This window comes from Onychostoma macrolepis, chromosome 11, assembly GCF_012432095.1.
Source record: "Onychostoma macrolepis isolate SWU-2019 chromosome 11, ASM1243209v1, whole genome shotgun sequence".
Lineage (NCBI taxonomy): Eukaryota > Metazoa > Chordata > Actinopteri > Cypriniformes > Cyprinidae > Onychostoma > Onychostoma macrolepis.
The window spans coordinates 26,036,805-26,055,874 of record NC_081165.1 but is presented as its reverse complement, the minus strand read 5'-3'; the positions used below and the strand labels follow the sequence as shown (position 1 = coordinate 26,055,874).

The 19,070-nt window shown below is 35.2% G+C and overlaps 3 protein-coding genes across 3 annotated transcripts; 2 read left to right on the top strand and 1 right to left on the bottom strand.

Annotated features, from left to right (window-relative positions):
• The first annotated feature begins 1,395 nt into the window (after nucleotides 1-1,395).
• On the top strand, nucleotides 1,396-6,662 carry ctdspl3 (CTD (carboxy-terminal domain, RNA polymerase II, polypeptide A) small phosphatase like 3). Its single transcript, XM_058791517.1, has 11 exons — nucleotides 1,396-1,678; nucleotides 2,249-2,360; nucleotides 2,447-2,560; nucleotides 3,331-3,439; nucleotides 3,527-3,644; nucleotides 3,797-3,883; nucleotides 4,711-4,773; nucleotides 5,235-5,314; nucleotides 5,480-5,606; nucleotides 5,716-5,811; nucleotides 6,206-6,662. Exons 1-11 carry the CDS (start codon nucleotides 1,565-1,567, stop codon nucleotides 6,269-6,271), a joined length of 1,086 nt encoding a protein of 361 aa, XP_058647500.1. The 5' UTR covers nucleotides 1,396-1,564; the 3' UTR covers nucleotides 6,272-6,662.
• A 1,154-nt stretch (nucleotides 6,663-7,816) lies between these two features.
• Nucleotides 7,817-12,488, top strand: ndufs7 (NADH:ubiquinone oxidoreductase core subunit S7). Its single transcript, XM_058792414.1, has 8 exons — nucleotides 7,817-7,869; nucleotides 8,951-8,987; nucleotides 9,108-9,176; nucleotides 9,309-9,423; nucleotides 10,048-10,227; nucleotides 10,576-10,622; nucleotides 10,701-10,789; nucleotides 12,245-12,488. Exons 1-8 carry the CDS (start codon nucleotides 7,854-7,856, stop codon nucleotides 12,340-12,342), a joined length of 651 nt encoding a protein of 216 aa, XP_058648397.1. The 5' UTR covers nucleotides 7,817-7,853; the 3' UTR covers nucleotides 12,343-12,488.
• Nucleotides 12,489-13,057: 569 nt separating this feature from the next.
• gamt (guanidinoacetate N-methyltransferase) lies at nucleotides 13,058-16,565 on the bottom strand. The gene is made up of 6 exons (XM_058792413.1): nucleotides 16,253-16,565; nucleotides 14,862-15,007; nucleotides 14,702-14,765; nucleotides 13,682-13,749; nucleotides 13,477-13,587; nucleotides 13,058-13,387 (listed from the first exon to the last, which is right to left on the bottom strand). The coding sequence occupies exons 1-6, from the start codon at nucleotides 16,425-16,427 to the stop codon at nucleotides 13,247-13,249; spliced, it is 705 nt and encodes a 234-aa protein (XP_058648396.1). The 5' UTR covers nucleotides 16,428-16,565; the 3' UTR covers nucleotides 13,058-13,246.
• Between the last annotated feature and the right edge of the window lie 2,505 nt (nucleotides 16,566-19,070).

Below are 19,070 nucleotides of genomic sequence, written 5' to 3'. Positions count from 1 at the left end.
AAACCTAGCATTGACGCTTGTTTTAGCCTATTAAAAACATTCCACTGAAAATTAGAATATCATACAATTAGTACAGCGTTACAATTAATACAGCAATTATTTGTCGCCCTTACTTTACGTTAATAAATGACGTGTTTCTGCTATTAAACGATGTTTTGCCCTCATTGTTGTTTTAATAACTATGTAAACAATATGACTTCCGCATCACGTCGCGCCATTGTTCTTTGAAGCCCCGCCCACCGCATCGGGCGTGTGTTCTGATTGGCTAACGCTCGATTGCGTTTGTTCATCAGTTTAAACTAAAGGGGAAAAAAGAAAGTCAATGTTGATGAGTTTTGTTGTTCCAGAGTTTGCAAAATGTTGACGTTTACATTTTATAATTGTCAAGCATCAGATTTTTCATTGTTTGATTTTTCAAAAATGAAGATCTCCAGCTGTAAACAGACACTGAATACAATAAAGTGTAATTCTGACAAAATGTTAGTGGTTCTTGATTCATTTCAGTTTAGGATTTTAGTTAATGTAGACAAATGTTAAAACAATACTTTTCTACAGTACATAAAAAGTGTTTTTTGTTCAGAAAGAGAACTTTTAGAGGAGGTGCAGGTGTTTTATTATTATTATTATTAAATCTAAATGACATTGAGATATTAAAATGCAATTTCTTTTGTATTGTAACCATATACATTTATATGCACAATTTTAGTTTTTAAAATTGTAGCAAATGTAACACCCCACATAACTTTTTTTGTCATAATTGTAAACTTTTTGAAATATCGTTTCACAAATCACTTAGTATATGTAAATTAGCATGAATTTGGCCTCATTTAAGATAATATGGTTGACGGTTTAGCAACGGAAAGAGCTTCTTTTTTTTAATCCTAATATTATTTTTGGTTAAAGTTAGTGCAGGTGGTCAACATTGTTAAATCATATCAGTACCTGTACTTATCTAGGATTGTTCACTGAAAAAAAGTAAGTCAAATAGCCTATATTCCAAATTCTATTAAGTAATTATGGCGGCCTGACTAATTCATCTCTACCAAGTTGTCCAACTGAAAACGTTGTATTGCAAAGAGGGAAAATAGATCCAGTTTCTGGACATTTCTCGGTGCTGTCAGAAACCTAGCATTGACGCTTGTTTTAGCCTATTAAAAACATTCCACTGAAAATTAGAATATCATACAATTAGTACAGCGTTACAATTAATACAGCAATTATTTGTCGCCCTTACTTTACGTTAATAAATGACGTGTTTCTGCTATTAAACGATGTTTTGCCCTCATTGTTGTTTTAATAACTATGTAAACAATATGACTTCCGCATCACGTCGCGCCATTGTTCTTTGAAGCCCCGCCCACCGCATCGGGCGTGTGTTCTGATTGGCTAACGCTCGATTGCGTTTGTTCATCAGTTTAAACTGAGGTCAGTCCGTCTCTGGAAACAGCGAGACGAATCTAATGGATCGAATTCATGGAGATAAACGCGACGCTTGAACGTTATTCCTGAGAGTTTAAAGTCCACGTGTCCGTTGAATACGTGTTTTAATCGGGGCTCCAGCAAAATGAGACTTCGCTCGAGAAATATTTTAAATGAAAACCCGACGACACCGTGCCGCCGCCGCCGCCGAGCCGCTCCGGAGACCCCGGAACCGCAGACCCCGCTGCTCCAGACCCAGGTCAGTCTTTCTGTCTTGAACACGACATATGAAAAGCAAACAAAACTTCTGTGTATGTGTTTGGTGTGATTGAGCGTGTGATTCCGTATTGTGAATGATCTGCACAGGCCTTGTTAGCATGATGCTAACCGATTTAAAGCAAGAGATCCGGTGAGCGGAATTAAACAACGTTACTATATTATTTTTATTTAAAATATCACAAATCACCATTTAAAAACATGTTATTGTTCATATAAATAATAGTAATTTGTGTATTTCTGGTGAGTGTCGCAGTGCTGCCTCAGCTGTTTATGGGCGGGCGAATTCTCACAGTGTAGCCAATAAGAGTTTAGTATTTTTGAATGGCATTTGGGATGTTGTATCTCGTCCAATCAGCGTATCTGTGTATTGTCGCTGAAGGAGGAGCACATGGATCTTGTAGTTACTGTTTATTAAAACGTAAAGTAAATTGATAAATTATATTCTTTGTAAGATATCCGAAGGTAGGTATTTTTTAATTGCACATTTTTATGTCAGAAATACATTTCTTAATCACGGGTTTATTAACTGCCTGGTTTGTTTGCCCTTTAGGATGAAGTTAAAGTTCTTCAAGACCGCTTGAATCTGGACCCTGATGATGTCCCAACAGTAGCCAAACGTCCACGGAGGAGGAGAAAAGCTTTATCAACTGTTGACAGTAAAGGTACATCATTGAATATGGCAGTTGTTATTTAAGAGTCTGCTAATGATGATACGGTGTTTATATCATGCTCGCCTTTGTATTTTTAGAGTCAGATTTCAAGACCCCAGTCCGACACCTCCGGGAAAGGCATTCGTCATTGAATCCTGCTGCTCGAAGCCTCTACTCTCCTTCAGTGCACTTTCTCACACCCCCACGAGACAGTCAGTGCATTTAAACAGTTCTGATCATTTATTCTTCTTGAAATAGTTTAAAGTTTTTGCCAACATATTAGCAATTATTAGCATGGAGTACATGACATGCACAAGAAAAAATGTAATTTAAGTTAAATCGTGGCCACTTTGTACTCATTTGTTGCTAATTGTAGGCCTGGTTGCACAGACTAAGCCAGGATTAGGCCATAGTTCAGTTAGTTTTTTTTATGGTTTCAGTTTAACCATAATATCCCTAGCAGTTAATGAAAAAAATCTATAATGAATACTATAGTTCAAAACATAACATGTTCCCACACTACAGTTATCTTAAAAGCTTTAAAAGTGACATGTACTACATGTAAACCAGATTTTCCTAAAACCTAAACTCAAAGAATCACGCCTAAATGTTACATTTTCTCTGCTCTTCCCTACAGTACAAATCCATTTGAAGTTATTATGAAACATTTTGTCTGTACTCTATGGTTTTAAACTGAATTTGGCACAGACCTTTAGACTTTTCTGAATCTGTGTGCTGTATTTTTTTCTAGCAAATCCGATTTATATAATTCCTGGATCAGACTTCCAAACAGGCCAAAATTCCCATAGAGTTCCATTGAGGGGGTGATAACTTTTATACACAAACCCCCTCTCTTATTGCTATTATGTTTTTGCATCTACTTGATGAGATTTGCTAGTGATATGTTTGCAACATGCTCTGACTGATTAGGGATTTCATCTTGTTATGGGTTGTTGGTAACAACCGTTGTTTATTTCAATAGGAGAGCAGCCAAACACAAGTCCCATGTTCAGTCCTGAACACTGTGTGTTTGGCTACAGTGCTGCCAGCCCTCTTTCAGAGGATGAAGAGAATGAAGAAGTGTTCAGCCCGTGAGTCTCTTCTACAAAGGATTTCGTTTTCTGCACTTCAGACTGATTGAGGTTTAATTTGAAACGTTTGTTTTTTTTCCCCCTCAGTTTTACGTTTATTAAGAACATTCCGAATCGTTCACAGCAGTCCAGGCCCGTCTCAGCAGTGCGGGACATTCCGCCAAAGACCAGGAGCACACCTGCTGCTACCCTGGTGCTCGATTTGGTAAGTTATCTTCCTAATAGCCCGCTCATTTCAACATTTTGGTCAGAATGTGATTGATTGAATTTGCATGCAGTTTGGTGACTGGAAACCAATGGCAAGGCCATTAAATCAGATAGGCTGATTCTTTGTATTTTATTTTTGTATGATTCTAGGATGAAACCCTCATGTTCAGTTCACTCAATGTGATTCATGATGCAGAATACACCTTCAATACCCGCTTTCAAGATCACAAGTACAAGGTTGGTAAAATTAAACATGCTGAAAAAATGAGCTCACCTTCAGATCATCCAAGATGTAGATGAGTTTGTTTCTTCATCAGATTTGGAGAAATGTAGCATTGCATCAGTGTCTCAGCAATGGATCCTCTGCAGTGAATGGGTGCTGTCAGAATGAGAGTCCAAACAGCTGATAAAAACATCACAATAATCCATCAATTAACGTCATGTGAAGTGAAAAACTGCGTGTTTGTAAGAAACAAATCCATCATTAAGACATTTTAACTTTAAACCATCACTTCTTGGCAAAATATCATTCCATTATCCCTTGTTGTCCTTCCACATCAAAAACCACTGTTTTGTTTGTTAGACTTGTGCATATTTTTCACATTTTCACTGGATGAAGCAGTGTTATGGATGGAGAACTCATATTTTATAGCCAGAAGCAACGGATTGAAGTTAAAATCATCTTTTATGATAGATTTGTCTCTTACAAACAAGCATCTTTTGTCTTCTCAAGATGTTAACTGCTGGACTGGAGTGGTGTGGATTATTGTGATGTTTTTATCAGCTGTTTGGACTCTCATTCTGACAGCACCCATTCACTGCAGAGCATCCATTGCTGAGCAAGTGAATTTTTCCAAATCAGTTCCTATGAAGAAACAAACTCATCTACATCTTGGATAGCCTGAGGGTGAATAAACTTTAAGCAAATTTTAAATTTTGTATGAACCATACCTTTAAGCTTCTCATACATGTATTTGTTGGAATAGCGGTTAACATCCTGCAACTGTCGTAGAAAAGTCTTGCAATTGTGTTGCTTCTGTGATTCATTAGACATCTTTTCACAGGTTTACGTGATCCTCAGACCATATGTCAAAGAGTTTCTGCAAGCCATGACCAAACATTTCGAGGTAAACATTGTGAATAGAATATTACACTAAAACAAAGATGAATATTTGATGCGCTACACTTTTTTTTCTTTTTCTTTTTTTTTGCATGCCATCAACCAATCAGATTTGTGCTTTTGGCTACATGCCTAGAGCTGCTTTTGTTATATAAAACACATAAAATGGTGTTATTTAATTAACACTACATCAAATACAGAACTCTGAATGGAAGATAATATAAATGTGACTTAATTTCTTCTCCACGACAAGCAGGTGTCAAAGTTGTTTCTGCTTCTATCGTTAGAAAGTGACTTTTGCATTTTCAATCTACTTTTTTTTTTTTTTTTTGGTCTGAATGGACAAAATAGTATGCAAAAACCTAATCGAATTTTTGTGCTGAACATTGGTGTTGGTGTGAACAAGCCTTAAATGTTGCCAGGGAATTAATGTATTAATATACCCATTCTGTTTTTTTTCTGTTACAGATGTTTGTTTACACCTCTGCAAAAAAAGAATACGCAGAGAAGATTGTAGATATATTGGACCCTAATAAAAAGCTCTTTAGGTGAGACACACTTTGAATCCCATATACCCTAAATTGTGTGGAAAATGCTTCTCAGCTGTGCATCAGCAAACCTGCCTCATATCGCTCACATTATCATTTACCTGAGAGCCAAACGATGGTGTGAAAGTATGAATATGTAACGATGTGGCTTTCTTTGTTTTACAGGCATCGTTTGTATCAGGACGATTGCGCCTGTGTGCTCGGACACTACATTAAAGACTTGACCATTCTGGAGAGAGACCTGTCGAAGACGGTCATCCTGGACAACGCTCCACACACCTTCCCATATCACGTACACTCGTCTTTACCTTTTCTATGTACATGGGTTCGTTAAACATCAGCTCTAACCAGTATATGAGTGCCATGTTTTTATTGGATCTGTGTTTGTTTGTTCTTTCTAGCTGATGAATATGATTCCCATAAAAAGCTGGATTGGAGATCAAGAGGACCGTGAGCTTCAAAAGCTCATTCCGTACATGGAGAAACTTGTGCATGCGGTGAGGTTGTTTTTTTTGTTTTTGTTTTTTAAAGCCATTAACATCTATGCAATTATTTTTTTAAATTTAAATTGATTATAGTATAAAACATACTATTAGTAGTTAGTAGTAGTATTTTAAATTAACTCCAAATTTCCTACCCAGTTCAAAAAGGCCATTTATTGAAACTAATAATGTAACTAGTAAAGTAGAGAGTAGAGCAAACAGGCTAGATACTATTGTTCCTAAACGATAAATAATAATTTAAGAGTTAAACATGGGAAAATTACCCATATAGAGAGAGATCAAAGTTTTTAATTAAAACAAGTACTCAGAACTGTGTTTGCATTATTTATTAAATTGCAAGTAGTAATTTTTAATCATGGTTAACTTTTTTTTTTGTGTGTGTTTCTAGGATGACATCCGAAATGTTTTGAAGAAGAGAACCGATCACTTCCACAGGCTGCTTTCTGAAGACTAAACCCTGTATTAAATGTAAATAAATGTAAAGCCGTGCTTGTAAATGCCAGTGAAGTTCCCATGCTCCATACTATATACAAGGCCAAATGCGTAGCATGATTTTATACTCTGGTATAATAATAGTGCTTATAGGATAGAGACTAGTCTTAACAGTTCACCTGTAATCATCCTGGTCAGCTGGTGTTCTGACCCTTCTTGAAGAATAAGACTAGATTCTTGCCTTTAATTTATTGATAAGCCTTGAGATATTTGTTCAGGTTTGTGCCATTGGAAGAATGCTTTCACTCTTTAATCTGTTCAGATTCATTTCAATATGTATTGTACTCAGAATTCTATTTTCAATGGATGCTTAGGCTAGTTTTCAGTAACCAATAAAGTAAGAAAAAAAAACATTTGCGTTTCTGAAAAACTTGGGTCTGTATTTTGGTCTGTTTGTTCGACAAACACGAATAACACTTTAGTTTGGTTTTCTAAGAAAAGGTGTGCTATCACTTTTATTAAGAAAGTCTTATAGTCATGCCATTAAATGTTGCATGCACTACACAAAATGTTACCTTTTCTTTTCTAATACAAATATCTGAACATTGAAGATACATTTACTTGAGATGCAAATTGAAAATTCTGGCAATGTTCGCTAAAAAACCGAGGTGTTTAGGCTCAGATCAATGAGGCATACAGCCAATTAGTTCCAAAACAAAATACAAAGCCTGTGCTGATTCTGAAAGAAAACAAGCTGACATTGAATCCAAGAGCATAATGAGAGATTTGGAAACGCCAAATTAGGAAAAGTATTTTCAGCGCAGCACAAAGGTTAAATCTGTTAAAACTTGGTGTACTGATTCACTTTGGTTAAATCACATCCCAGGTTAAATTAAAATGGGGAACAAATTAGCACAACATGGCCATGATTTAACTAAAATGGAGGAAAGAATTTAATAGGTTGTGGGAATTATGATTATTTTATATTTGTGAACACAGTATCTAGTTATTTAACTTTAGTACCTTTTGAAATGGTTCTGCCCTAATTTTTGCAACATATCTGTTCACAATCTGAGCAATAATTACGGTACAGCAGTCATAATTACTTTCAAGCCGATGAACCTGTAATTTACTGAATACAAACTTATGTTAAAATTGTTCTTTGAAAAGACTAAGTTTAACATGGACCAGCTTTCAGCTCTTCAAAATAAATACAATAAAAATTACACACGAGCCAACACTGACAACTTTGTCAATGAATAGACTTTCTGTTTCAAGTTTAGTGTAGTAATTATAGAATTTAGTTACAAAAATTATATATATATATATATATATAAAAGAAAAATAAGTCAATTTTGTGGACTATAACAAACCATTAATATTGATCATAGGGACTTACTGAGCGCGTGGACGTTTGAGGTTTATCTGACGAATAAATGTAATAATTTTTTTTTTTTTTTAATTTTCCTATGTAATGTGAATAGCTTAAATGCAAACGCTCTGTTTTGCATTGGATTTTGTTTTAAATATTTTTGAGCGCGATCAATGGACTTTTATACACCGTGAGGAGTCGCTGCGCCACCGGAAGTAGATGGTTGGCAAACATGGCGGCGTTGATGGGTGAGTAAACGAGCTTGATCCTAGGCGATTTAAAATCTCTGGATGGCGCAGTATTGCTGTTACTGCATTATATATAGGTGGAATGCTTTAGATGTAACTAAACTACATCGTTTCTCCAGTTGTTGAAGGAATTAGTTCGTGCTATGAAGGACTTTGCTCGCTGACCTTGTTACTCAACATGACTGATCCGAGACTCGTCGCTAGATGCAAACAACTCTCATTATTTACAGAATAAAGTTGTGCAAATAAATGTTTTATCATTCATGCCTTTCAAAGTCAAAAAGCCACTCAGGCAGGCGATATGCAGTGATTTTTGTAAATCACTGTCATAAAGTTGATACGTTATCTAATACCTTAATGACGCAGAAGTTTCAATTAATTTAGGGGATTATTTATCGCAGTTTAAAAAAATGTCTAACCACATACTGAGCATTGATTTAAGCTCAGTAATTATTGCAATGTTTTTTAAGTATTGTTATGGTTTCATTAAAAAATTTTTTTTGGCGCTGATATGTGCAAATTTGTTTTTGCCGGTGTTTATATTTTGAGATTGAAAAAACACTAACGTTACTACACAGACATTTATGGCAAAAAAATATATATATATGTATGTATGTATGCATGCATGTATGTATATGTGTGTGTGTGTGTGACCCTGGACCACAAAACCAGTCTTAAGTGCCAATTTTTCGAGATTGAGATTTATGCATCATCTGAAATCTGAATAAATAAGCTTTCCATTGATGTATGGTTTGTTAGGATCGGACAATATTTGGCTGAGATACAACTATTTGAAAATCTGGAATCTGAGGGTGCAAAAAAAAAAAATACTGAGAAAATCGTCTTTAAAGTTCTTAGCAATGCATATTACTGATCAAAAATAAAGTTTTGATATATTTACAGTAAGAAATTTACAAAATATCTGCATGGAACATGATCTTTACTTCATATCCTAATGATTTTTGCAAATATACCCCAGCGACTTAAGACTGGTTTTGTGCTTCAGGGTCACATATATATATATGTATACACACACACACACACACACACTTATTTAACTTTAAATAATGTGTTATTTCAGTTCCCCGCCTTCCCGCCCTTGGCTCCTTTAATCTAAGGTAAATTTTGAATTAGCTTTAAGGATTTTATTTATTTATTTAAATATTAGTTTATCTTTTTTCTTATATTTTAAATGTTGTTATCCATTTTTCAAATTTGGTATTGTGTTTGTAATGTAGGGCCATTTCATCGTTTTCTGCTCATAAGAAGGTTCCTTTGACAGACAAAAAGGATGAAAACACCTCAAGGTGCGAAATGAATGTTTTTTTTTTGTTGTTTTTTTAATGGTTGTATGTTGCCTGTCCTGGGCATATATAAAATAAAATATAAAATAACTATACTGAGTAGTAATTATTAAATGAGCATACCCTTCTTTCCAGTCTGGTCCCGTTCAGAGAGAAAAGCACAGCTCTGGCCCCAAAACCAGCTTCAGCGGTCAGCAAGGGTGAATACATCGTCACCAAGCTGGACGATCTGGTCAACTGGGCACGCAGAGTACGTAACTCTTTACTTGTTTACAAAAATGTGCTTTAAAGATACCAAATACAAACCCTGTCTTTCAAAAGTTTGGTGTCAGTAGATGTTTTTTTCAATGTTTTAAAAAAAAAAAAAAGTCTCTTCTGCTCAACAATGTTGCATTTGTGTGATCAAAAATACTGTAAAAATTGCTAAATATTATTGCTATTTAAAATAACTGTTTTGTATTTAAATGTATTTTAAAATGTAATTTATTCCTATGATGCAAAGCTGAATTTTCAGCATCATTACTCCAGTCTTCAGTGTCACATGATCCTTCAGAAATCATTCTAAGATGCTGATTTGCTGCTCAAGAAACATTTCTGATTATTATCAATGTTAAAAAAAGTTGTGCTGCTTCATATTTTAGTGGAAACCACAATACCTTTTCAAAATTATTAAAATTTTTATTTCAAATAGAAATCTTTCGTAACTTTGTCTTTACCGTCACTTTTGATCAATGTAATGCATCCTTGCTGATTAAAGTTGTTCATTTCTTTAAAAAAAATTAACTGGCCCTAAAAAAAAATTGAAATGTAGCGTATAATTTTTTTCCTGTAAAAATGGAGGGAAAGTTAAAAATGTAACATGTTTGTATTTCAGAGCTCCCTGTGGCCCATGACCTTTGGCCTGGCGTGTTGTGCTGTGGAGATGATGCACATGGCGGCTCCTCGGTACGACATGGATCGGTTCGGTGTCGTCTTCAGAGCCAGTCCCAGACAGGCTGATGTCATGATAGTCGCAGGGACATTAACCAACAAAATGGCTCCTGCACTGCGTAAGGTAACTGCACCATATCAATAATAATAAACTCCCCTTTAATATAAATGTTTAGTACTAGGTTTAAAAGAACAGATCAAATTGTCATCATTTACTTATCCTCAAGTCGTTCCAAACCTGGATGATTTTCTTTCTTCTGCTGAACACACAGGAAGATATTTTGAAGAATGTTGGGTAACCTTCTTTAAAATATCATCTTTTGTGTTCACAAGAAGAAAAAAAACTTGTATGTTTGAAACGACATCAGGGTGAGTAAATGATGATTTTTTTGTTTTTGTGAACTATCCCTTTATTATTTCTATTCATGCTTTAGTGTAATAACGTTCTGCGTGAATGTCTTGTTAATGGCAGGTGTATGACCAAATGCCAGAGCCCAGATACGTCATTTCAATGGGAAGGTGAGAAACACTGATAACAAACTAGTTTATTTGTATCATACTTCTACTAAAACTGTCTTGTTTCTTTCTTCCTGGTAGCTGTGCTAACGGCGGTGGCTACTATCACTACTCTTATTCAGTGGTCCGGGGTTGTGATCGCATCGTTCCAGTGGACATCTACGTCCCGGGTGTGTAACATGTTCTGTGTGTCTCTGTGTGAATGAGTGATGCGGTTTCGTCTGCTACACAAACTCAAACACGTGACGCTCGCAGTGTCTTCATATATGAGACATGAACATGAGAACTTCATCTACAGAGCTGCTCTGAGAGTCACTTCACCAGCTTTACACTGTTTAATTTGAGAAAAACTACTGTCAAACACACACAGAAACTCAAACATCTTCACGACAGACCGCCAAAATAAAAGTTCAGTTCAACTTGAAAAAACTCTGACACAAATGCATTACTACTCTCAAAGTATTATTAGTGTTTTTAAAGAATATCATACAATCAAGACAGTACTTCATCCATGTTTTAATTATTGCAGTTCTGTTGTAAATTAATTATTCATTTGATTACATTTTAAAAGTTATTTAAATAGTTGAAGTCTTAGTAATTCATTTGAATAGGCACCGTTTTTGATGATAGATTTGTATTTAAGGGATACTCCACCCCAAAATGAAAATTTTGTCATTAATCACTTACCCTCATGTCGTTCCAAACCCATAAAAGCTTCGTTAGTTTTCGGAACACAAATTAAGATATTTTTGATGCATTCTGACTGCTCTCTGACCCTCCCATAGACATCAATGTAATTAACACGATCAACGTCCAGAAACGTAGCAAGGAGATCAGTAAAATAATCCATGTGGCATCAGGGGTTCAACCGTAATTTTACGAAGCTACGAGAATACGTTTTGTACGCAAAGAAAACAAAAATAACGACTTTATTCAACAATTCGTCTCAACCGTAGCGCCATTTTGGAGGGTATCCAATGAATGCAAACAGCATATGCTAAGTGATTAATGACAAAATTTTCAATTTGGGGTGGAGTAACCCTTTAAATAATAAAAGAGAATCCAGAAAAAATTTTATGGAAAACACAGAATTTAGAGGAAAATAAAAAGGGCCCTAAATTAAAAACTCTGTGGAGTTTGTGTTTATGTTCATTCTCAAATTCTAACAAACATGTGGAAAGCATTTCTGTCCCCATTGTAAAATCAATATTATGGAAGCCTGTTTCCGCCACTGAATTAAAAAATAAAGATAATTGCGACTTTCATCTCACAATTCAGACCTTTTTTCTCGCAATTGCGAGTTTACATCTCACAATTCTCACTGTATTACTCGCAGTTGCATGTTATAAAGAGTTTATATCTCACAATTCTGACTTTATAACTGGCAATTGCAAGTTTGTATCTCGCAGTTTTGAGAAAAAATTCTGAATTGCGAAATGTAAACACGCAATTACCTTTATTTTTAAATTCAGTGGCAGAAACGGGCTTTCATAAAATATCGATATTGTATGATGTGAAAAAGAAAAGTGTAAATATTGTCCATATTGGCCAACCCTGCTATAGCCTACTATAGAGAGAATTGTTTCTAATGCGTGTGTGATAAGATTATCTGTCTGTCTGTACAGGTTGTCCTCCAACAGCAGAGGCTCTGCTTTATGGAACGCTGCAGTTACAGAAGAAGATCAAGCGAGAAAAGAAAATGAGAATATGGTATCGCAAGTGAGGTGTGATTGTGTTTGTGTGTCTGCTCTGAGATGTTTATTTAATACCGGTCATTTGTTGAGCTCAGAAGGCTGATTCCTCAGGAGCTGCTCTGGTTTGAGCTCAAGCTCCTCCTCTTTGTAGCTACAATAAAGACTTTCTGCTTCACCGCTGAGTGCATTGACTTCTGTTTGATGCAGATATTTGTGTTTTGTCACGGCGGTGCATTAATTATCATTTGTTATCATTTCTGCATTCGGGTAAATGAAGCCCATTTTTATGTAACGTAATTTTTATCGACTATACACTTTTTTTTTTTTTTTTTTACTGTGTTAGAGTAATGAAAAACAATTTTTCTAAGCAACTCAAAATTAAAATAAAAGTATCATAAAATGTATAAATGCAGAAAAAGCTTTTTTGGTTTTATTATAAAAACTGTTTTTTTTGTTTTAGCTGTTTAAGGCAACATTTCTCATTTTCAATCAGTTTAATGATGTACAAAAAACTTTTAAAATAAAACCTATATAGACATATTTAAAAACAACTCATAAAAATTTCAAAACAAAATGGCAAAAGCTAACTAAAATTAACATGAATGCAGAAAGTATAAAAATATCTAATTTAAGATATTAACAAAAACTATTAATAGTACCTCAATGATAGTAAACAACACTGCACTCTTTATCTGTGAATACATTCACAATACCGATATATAAAGCACAACAAGTAGCAATATGTAAATTATGTAGTGTTTATTCTGATGTAGTATAATCAAAAAAAGAAATAAAAGTCTTTGAATGGCACAACTAGTCATTTACAAAATCTTTTCTGCGAGAATTAAATGCAATTCACCCTTATAAAGGAATTAAATAATTTAATTTCCGAGACACTTGACAGTAGAATGATTTATATACAGTTTGTTTTTCTTATTCTTTAACAATAGTTGGTGTGATCATCTTATTAAAGGAATAGTATTTGCATTCACTGGGAGGACTGATATCCATCAATGTGGTGCTGATCTTCTCCTTTTTGAATCCCGCTTCCACCAGCTGGGGAACTTGTGTCTCCTGGGCAAAAAAGTAGATTTCTCATCATAAAACCACAGCACAATGATATGGATTTAGTTAGAATGAGAGTCAGGAACTGAGCTACTCACTTGGAACATTTTGTCGATGTTGTTATATTTGCTTTTCAGCAGCTCACCCCAGGAAGTGAGATTACAGTATGTGAGCACACCGCCGGGCTTCAGCAGTCTGTTAGCATGACCCTGACAACACAGTTCACTGTGATTAGGAAACCCTTCGACAAATCACTCGCAGCAAACATCAGCCCAAATGGTTTTAATGTAACTGTCTGCCAACCTTGATAAAGTTGAACTGATGTGTGTGCCAGGTCTCCTCTGACAAAGGATATGTGTCATAAAGAATACCTGTGATTGGATGACAAATACATGCAGAGTACTTCACACAACTGTTACAAATTTCCTTATATGTGACCTTGGAGCACAAAACCAGTCGTAAGTAGCACGGGTGTATTTGTAGCAATTGCCAATACATTGTATGGGTCAAAATGATCGATTTTTCTTTTATGCCAAAAATCATTTGGATATTAAGTAAAGATCATGTTCCATGAAGATATTTTGTAAATTTCCTAACGTAAATATATCAAAACTTCATTTTTGATTAGTAATATGCATTGCTAAGAACTTCATTTGGACAACTTTAAAGGTGATTTTCGCAATATTTAGATTTTTTTTTTTTTTTTTTTTGCACCCTCAGATTACGGATTTTCAAATAGTTGTATCTCAGCCAAATATTATTCAGCTTTCAAGTGACGTATACATCTCAATTTCAAAACATTGATGCTTATGATTGGTTTTGTGGTCCAGGGTCACATATAATAATCATTTTCTGTCCAGTGCAATTTAATACATATATTATTAGACAAAATTTACACTACCGTTTTTTTTTTTAAGTCATTGCAGCAATTCTACAAAATATTAATACAATTTAATGAAAGCTGTATTTTCAGCATCATTACTGCAGTATACAGTGTCACATGATCCTTCAGAAATCATTCTAATATGCTGATTTGCTACTTAAAAAACATATCTTAACCTCACAAATGTTGAAAACAGTGCTGCTTCATATTTCTGTGAGAATGCTATTTTTTCAGGATTCTGAAAAAAATAACTATTTCTTTTCAGCACTTCTTTTGCACTGTAACTTAATTCATTTAATGCATCCTTGTTGAATAAAAGTATAAATTTCTTTCAAGACTTTTTTTATGTCACCTCTTTTGTACTGAAGGTTACCATTATGCATGTACATTTAAAAATACATATTTTGCTTGCATTCTAGAAAATATTAAAATGATTTTACCATCAAAGTGATTGTCGGGTAGGGTTGGCACCACATCTTCCCACAGGCCTTTCAGAGGAACGACCTATGCAAGTATAACCAAAATAATGAACCGTTTAAGAAGCCATAAGCTGCTTTGTAATAACTCAGCACAATACAGATACAGCAATATTTTGTTTACTTTATGCGGTTGACTTTTGGCCCATTCCTGCAGCTTCTGGAACACACCATCATTGCACTCAATGATCCAATGCTCCTCAATGGGGTAGGACTCCACTTTAGTGGCTGCTATGGCCATTCCAAAGCCGATCTCGAGCACCCTTCCACCTTCATTCCCAAACAAGAGGGGACGAGTTGTTTATGCTTTTTACGTATTTTCTTATTCATAATTTACTGTTTCTTCTCACTACAACTGCATTCTGTCCATTAAGTGTATATGTTTTACTAGGCCAGATTGTGGTCATGGGAAAGGTCCCGGATCTGCAAGAGGTGATATTTCAGAAAGGTAAAAATAGGCATGTGAGGAGTAATGCAGAGGTCACTAGTGTCCTGCCCTTCTCAAATGAATGGCATTTCTAGAAATTCCATTTGTAAACGTTGCTCTGTGCTGCTATGAAACCATGCATTTTACGTTTAAGCTTTTAAGTGAGAAATAACTGAATCTAGTGTTTTACTTCTACAGTTTGCGTGTGAAAGTTTTGCACCTGTCGTCGTGGCACAAGCACGTGTACATAGATTACGAAATCTTATCTGACTGCTCTATGTTCTATGAATTCTACGCAAGTGAAGGAGTAGGCACTTAATATTAATTAGGTAACGCCATTGGTCGCACCGAAGCAACGTCAGCACTGCTACATTAATATTCATTAGCGACGTCTTCGCCATAGTAGCGCGGGAAAGTCTCTGGCAAGACTCGTTACCGGAATCGGTTCTTTCGAACGGATCTTTTAGAACTGATTTAGCGGTCTTTTACGCCATCACGTGGTCATCCTGGCGTGACGTACGTGTTGTAAAATAAAAAAATAAAATTAATTAATTTTAAAAAAGCCAAGTGTTGGAACATACGGGTGACGGTTTGTTACATTATTTATCAATTTATTAAGTTATTTAAAATTATTGTTATGTGAACGATAAAGCGAGAAAGGCCCTTGCTAATCAAACTCAACCCAATTATTAACCCTGATTTGGACTTATCAAAAAAAAAAAAAGACGTCTTTTGTTTTTCTAGTTTTCCGTTACATAACTACTGCATGTTCAGAAATCATCCATTTTTTAAAATAGTTATTTTTGCATAGAGTAGGTTAATAAACGCATGCTCGGTTCAAAGAGTCGATGAGTTGATGACCCATTGAATCGTTTACACAGGTTTGTTCAAAAGATTCGATTCAACTGAAGTATTAATCTCTTCGCCATAGTAGAATGCTTCATTTTACAGTGTTATTGAGAACATGTCTCGTTTTAAAGGTTTTTCACGTATATTATTGACACTTTTAAATATATAGGACTGTAATAAAGTCACGAAAACGTAATGCAACGAATCGACTTCTTTGACTCTTTGAAATAGCAAATTACCTTTAGATGCAGCAACTGTTGCAAGAGAGTGCATGTATGGAGTTTCCCAGCGCTCCATAACGGGTTTCCCCATGATCTCCAAGTGTGTGTCTGCCTCATTGTAGTCAGCACTCGCATCGTGCCACACTTGTTTGCAGCTTTCTCCCTTTGAGAAGATCGGCTGAGCGGTGGTCATGGTGGATTGTTGAATGTTGACAGATGTGGTGTGGTGTTGTATCAACGCGCAGTGGCTGAAGAGATCGTCTCTGTCGTGGCTTGAGTGTTATATATTTAAAGAACTGCTGATTGTGCAAGTATCAGTGTAGTCAAAGAGCGAGTGTTGATAAGGAGTGCACTGAGAAGGGGGTGGTCTCTCTCACATGCATTGCTCAGACAGACAGCTGGAACAGCTTCTGATTCATGATGGTTAACCCAACAGCTGTAACCCTCACTATCCTTTACTATTTAAAAAGTCTGGGTTATGCATTGCCATGGTGCAGGGACTGTAGATGACAATACAGTGATAGCACTGAAAATCTGGGACTCAACGGGACTTTTAAGTTACCCAACAGCTGTCAGATCATGCATCTATCCTTTTTTTTTTGCATGTCCTTATTTGTATAGTTGTATTTTATAGTAGCCTATATTTAATCTGTATTTACCGTTAGTGTTTATTTGTATGCACCAAGGGTCTGAGAGTAACGCAGTTTCAATTCTCTGTATGCATGTGCTATACATGTGGCAGAATTGACAATAAAGCAGACTTTGACTTTGACTAACATGGATCATCAGTGTCTGCAGGAGTTCATATCAGCATGAGTCATGTCATAAAAGCTATATAATAAGTTATTGTCAAATTAATTTTCAATTTAACTTTTCACACACATTGTTATAATGCAAATATATATTGATCTCAGACTTGGACTCCATCTTATACCGTGGTACTGAGTGATATACATATATATCATGCATGATACATGCCCAAAAACATGGTATGAAATAAAAAAAATTAAAAATAATAGTACTACTGTGGTGCGTTTGTATGTGCGTTTTGCAGTCTAGCTATTAACTCTAATCACGTAAGCCTGATAGTTAAGGTTGTGCAATCATACAGAACAAGTGGACTTTCTGAACTATTTACATGCAGAACAGACACATCAATATTTCAGTTAATAATTCGTATAGGCTACTTGCATACCCAACATTCCTGTGTTACAAAATTGTTTAAAAATAATATTGTGTCAGAATTGGCACGTGTGCTCTGCTGCAACATCTCTGTGAGCAGCAAACAAAACACTATGGTATATTGGAATTAATTCATTTAAACTGACTATTAAAAACAAATTCATTTGTCCTGGTTAGGTTTTGTGGTTGTATGTTGTTCAGTCAAATCAAAAATACATAGGATTTAATCACTAATTAATGAGTCTGTGACAGTCCTCTTTGCTTTTCATACTCTATACTAGCTCCTGTCCAGCAAACACTGATAAGTGCACCCCCAACAGTGTATTCATGAACCTGTTGAACCAGGTTTGCTGATAGTACATTCCAAACAACTTATTACTGAATCACCGTTAAGCATACTCAGAACTGAAATTTCTTAAAGAGACAGTTCACAAAAAAGGGATTCTGTCCTCATTCACTCACTCAAGTCATTACAAACCTGTACGATTTTCTTGATTTTTGTTTGATTTTGAAATTTTCACTTTTTCCATGCAATTACATTAAATGCGAACTGTGTTTCTGCGTTTCAGAAAGGACCGTAAAATATTAGAAATTTTTTAAAAGCAGTTCATGCATTCTATTTCAAGCCTTTTGAAGTCATATGATGGCTTAGTGTGGGAAACAAACTGAAATATGGAATAAATCTTCCCTTCAGTGAACTAACCACTTCAACCGGGTCAGTGAGTCATGCAATGAATCAGTTGGACTTGCAAACAAATCATTCAGACCTGTTTTGTGACCTGGAACAGCCAAAAAAATCTCACAAAAATTATGATTCATTCCCGAATTGGTTTTTGCTGCTTTTCTCATGAACTTTCAGCTGGATCATCAGTGGGACAGCCTCAGTCCTCATTAATTCCCACTATATTAAAAGCTAGAACATTCTTCAAAATCAAACTTATTTTTGAGTAAACTTTTTTTTGAACATACTCATGCTAATAGCTATCAAAGTTGCTATTGTTTACTTACGCGCCCAATCCTAATGTTAAGTTAAGGGGAGACACTGCAGGCAAAAACACTGTTTTTTCATGCATCTGTCAAGTTTGAGATTTTGGGCTTTTTGGTTTTTCATAAAGTGTTTTTTCAGACTAAAATTTTTTTTTCTTTTATAGCACTTCATTTATTTGTGTCAATAGATTTAAATTACAATACATATCTTTAAAGGCCGTTTTCTCCACTGAAGCCATACATCACTTCCGTAGCACTTCATGCACACACCAAACTTTACATTTTTATTCCTGTCTATATCCTGAAGGATTTTACAGAGAGATTTGTTCATATATGATTTACAACATTTTATTCCCCCCAAAGAATATATTGTTTTCTGTCTGTTATAGCCCTCAATGTTTTCTGAATTATGGAGTGACAAAACTGAGATACCCCAAATTCCCTCTGTAAAAACATTTGACTCTAATATGTCAAATAAATAAAGAAAAATAAAGAAGAATTTTGAAGCTGACTTCATGCAGTGTTCAGATTTTCGTACTAAATGTTTATGCAAATTAGCGCATAATTCATTAAATAATGCCTCTTTTGCATATTTAAACCTAACATTTTAGAAAACTAGTAATACAAAAAATATTTGCAATTGTCAATGTAATCAGTGAACTGTGTA